The sequence below is a fragment of the Anoplophora glabripennis genome, unplaced genomic scaffold (assembly GCF_000390285.2).
Source record: "Anoplophora glabripennis isolate ALB-LARVAE unplaced genomic scaffold, Agla_2.0 scaffold1016, whole genome shotgun sequence".
In the NCBI taxonomy this organism is placed as follows: domain Eukaryota; kingdom Metazoa; phylum Arthropoda; class Insecta; order Coleoptera; family Cerambycidae; genus Anoplophora; species Anoplophora glabripennis.
In genome coordinates this window covers 118,313-122,217 of record NW_019417120.1, presented here as the reverse complement: position 1 = coordinate 122,217, position 3,905 = coordinate 118,313, and the positions used below count along the sequence as shown (strand labels likewise).

The window sequence follows — 3,905 nt, the reverse complement described above, 5'->3', positions numbered from 1 at the left end:
CAAGATCAAAAGTGGATTTTGTTCGTCAATCCTTCCTTTATTTGATCCTATAATTACATTTGAAGAATATGCCAATACGGTAACTCCAACTCTAAATGTTTATAAGTATTTTTTCGACGAAATTTTGAAAAAATTCTAATTGTTGCTAAAATTGATAAAATCGAAAATGTTTAAATGTGGATTGATAGTTGAGCTTCCAATGGGTATGTATGAATATTGGGAGCTTAAAATAATCGTTGGTTTTACAGTAAGAGAGAATTGAAAAATAAGGATAATTCTGTATTTTCTTAATTAACAATTCAATTGTGCGAAATCTACCAGGCCGATTTCTATGAAAAAATTTCTGCAATGCTGCCATATCATGAATAGCATATTTTTTATATATCTGCTCTAAAGTCAAGGTCCGAAATAAATTAATGAAAAAACGATATTTTTTAAGGATTTTTTTTCGGTTTATACTGTATTGCATGCAGCAACAATAATGCACATAAAAATCAGGACTACTTTTATTTTGCAGAGAATCTCAAAACGAAACTTTTTTTCCTTTGGCTATTTTGTCAATATTCTCCGAGTTATACATGAAAGAAAAGAGAAACATGCGCCTTTTTTAATTTTTTTTCGCATTTTCTTATACTAACAATTATGCACAACTTTTTCAGCTGGTGCATACCGCAATTATCATTCTACATAATATTTAGAACTATTCTTGACAAAAATTAGCGTTACTTTATAAAACATTCATCCCAAAACAGATACCGACTGGACTATTAGGTATATTTAATATTAATATTAATCATTTTTAATGTCCTTTATATTACTTGTACTAAATCGATAAACCTTGTCTCAGTGAGTCCAGTAAAATTCGGAATAAAGTGGTTTATTTGTCAATGAGGATAATAGGTACTCCCAATTGGCTTTTATGAGGCACCAAGTACTTGATGCCTGAGACGTGATATATTTCTTAAATTTTCTATTTTTTTTTAAATTTTGTTAAATACATCTTCGTCACATTTCAACCACGAAATAACCTATAAATGTATAAATTTTCTTAACTCACCCAGTGGCAAAGATAAAACACAAAACCAATGTTATCAAACCCATATTGAATACGATTTGACAGTGAATTCTGCCTATTTTTGGATTTATATAGTGATAAAACCTTTTTATTCATAACTGTTTTTACTCTCTGAAGTGTTTTTAAATCACCTTTGCAAATTTAAATTAGTTACTTAATTTTTAAAGAGGGTTTTCTGTTATCACATTCCTTAAATTCAAAATTGATATTTTCGGATATTATTTAGAAATCTGATTAGAGGGATTATAATAAGGTATATCAATCACATTGATTGATGTACAAAAAACATGTTATTAATACCAATTTTGAATTAATCTTAGATATTTTACAAAATACTGACACAATCCAAAATCAAAAATATTAATACAGTGTGTTCCTTTTGTTCGTGTTTGAAATGTAATAGCTTTTAGCCTTTTTAGTTATTTTATCATCCTATTTCTGCCACTATGGCTAAACGCCCGGAGACGTGCAACCCCCAACCTGATAAACTTTGCCGAATCTCCATTTTGTCGTGGGATAGGTATCTTTTACTTGCCTAATATTGTTTAGACCAGAGTCCAACGGTATCACATCTTTTCCAAGGGTTGATATGTTTTTCTATACAAACATCGCCCAAATCTGTATAGTTTCTGTGAATATACCGACATACGTATAGGCCACTGGAAGGTGGACGAGCATCGCCATCCTTCCCCGGATGGTAACCCATCCAAATACTAACCACGATAAGCGTTATTTAAATTTTCATATCAATAGCATGAATGCCAAATTGCTAGGCTGCACTCGCCGCAAACTTAATAAAATGGTAAGCTTATCTGGGTAGTTGAATATTTCAGAATATATTTCACTTTTCAGCATTCATTAAAAATGCTTTTTATAATTTAGTTAGTATTGCAGAAAAAAAATAAAAATGTTTCTAATTTCTAAAATTTGAACTCCCGGTTACCTTCTATTGAAACAATTTTTCACATTTCACATGATTCGGAGATCCAATAACATGATCAAAATATACAGGGTGATTCAGAACTCATACAAAAAAAATCTGTACAGTACAATACAATTTTGTAAAGAAAAAATCAAAAGGGTAGTTCGAAAATGATTTAAAAATACACTTCTGCACGGCACTGGAAACTGGTCCACTGTAAAACCTGACCTCGCACAATGCGACCGTCACGGCAGCAGTGATAAAAACGGATAAAAACTTTAAAGAATTTCGCAAGGAAAGGAATAAATAAAATTTTATAGCACCTATTTTATATCAGCAAATTCAACTACTTTTGCAGCTATTGAAATTACTTTGTGGTTTTAATTAATAAAATAATTTGACACGCCTGATGTAACAACAACTGTTCAAAATTTTGTCCACCGACTTGTAAACACATTTGGTCCTGTCTTATTCAGTTTCTACGAACTAACACAAATGTTGTACTGCTTCACCATAACACAAATGTTTCACCTTAATACAAATGTCGTCTTGCTTCACCATAAATTAAAATGATATCCATCAATTCCGAGTTTCTATACACGCAAGCCACTAACTAGGTACTAAAAAACTATTGTAAACACTATCGCTGAGGCCGCGTGGCTCCCCACGCGTATTGCGATTGACGAATCAGGAATTCGTCAAAAGACTTATTTTAAAAGATATAATTATCTAAAAGAGATTACTTTATGCAATCGCCAATCACCATTGTGAGAATTACTTCAGGTAAGGGTAGGTGTAAAGTTTTGTAGTACAGTTCTATTATTGCCCTAGTAAGTTATTATAAAGTTTGTAAAATTGTAACATTAATTGTATGAAATTATTTGACAATTATTGAAGATTGAGTAGTGAAGAAAATTTTCCGTAGATGCACATGGAAAAAATTGATAAAAGCGATGTGCGAGCATTGGTAACAGTATATGCAAACGTCGAGACGGATATATTTATTAGCGACGATTATATGTTGTGTTTATTGTATTTTTGTTCAAAATTTAAATAAACAACGATATTTGCAGCAATATTTACATATTACGTTCATTTGAATGTCAGTAATATACAATATATTATAAATTCTCATATGCATAGGTACCACTATTGCATATTACCCAGTAGTTTAAAAAAAAATGAATTTTACGTTACCTGCTATAATACAAAATATTCTTAATGATTCAATACCTTCTCTGAAATATAAATACTTCCTTGAAATTAAACTAAAAAGTAGTTCGGAATTGGGTAAAAAGTTAAAAAGATACAGCATTGTCCGACACTCCCTGACATACCATTTTAACTTGCTTGACACAAAAGAGACAAATTTATAAGAAGCAGTGGTTGTTCCGAAAAGGAAATCGTCCGAAAAAGCTTTATTGTTGATCTCTCATCATCAGAAAAGCTACAAAAAAAAATTCATCTATTTTTTTAAGCAGAAAGGAATGATCCTAAACCATTATTGTTTTAGAATTTTTCATCGATTTAATTTCTTTGCCCATATATTTATTGTATTTCATACCTATATAGTTTAATTTTTATTGTAAACAGAATTTATTAACAAATATGCACTGAAAGAAATGCGTTTTATTCTTTATTAGAATTCTATATACCATTATAAGACCATTGTATACTATATGTGACAGTTAAACAGGTGAATATTGGATATAAAACGCGTATTGCTAGCACAGTTGTATAGTGACTATAAACCTTATTCTTTATTAAATTATTGTATAACTAGTATACAACGTTTTTTTATACCCTTTACGAAATAATAGCAATAACTGTTATTAAAGTGTTCCATATCGTTATTAGAACATCTAGTACTGGTTATAAGTTTTATAATAATAAATGTATTAAACTGTT

The 3,905-nt window shown here is 30.1% G+C and overlaps 1 protein-coding gene across 1 annotated transcript in view; it reads right to left on the bottom strand.

Moving 5' to 3' along the window:
- Positions 1 to 1,168, bottom strand: part of LOC108912650 (myrosinase 1) — a gene marked incomplete at its 3' end in the record, with an annotated part of 17,112 nt that extends 15,944 nt beyond the window's left edge. Inside the window, 1 exon segment of the mRNA XM_018717956.2 lies at positions 1,058 to 1,168. Within this exon segment, the coding sequence (XP_018573472.1) occupies positions 1,058 to 1,101 (44 nt within the window).
- Positions 1,169 to 3,905: the final 2,737 nt, after the last annotated feature.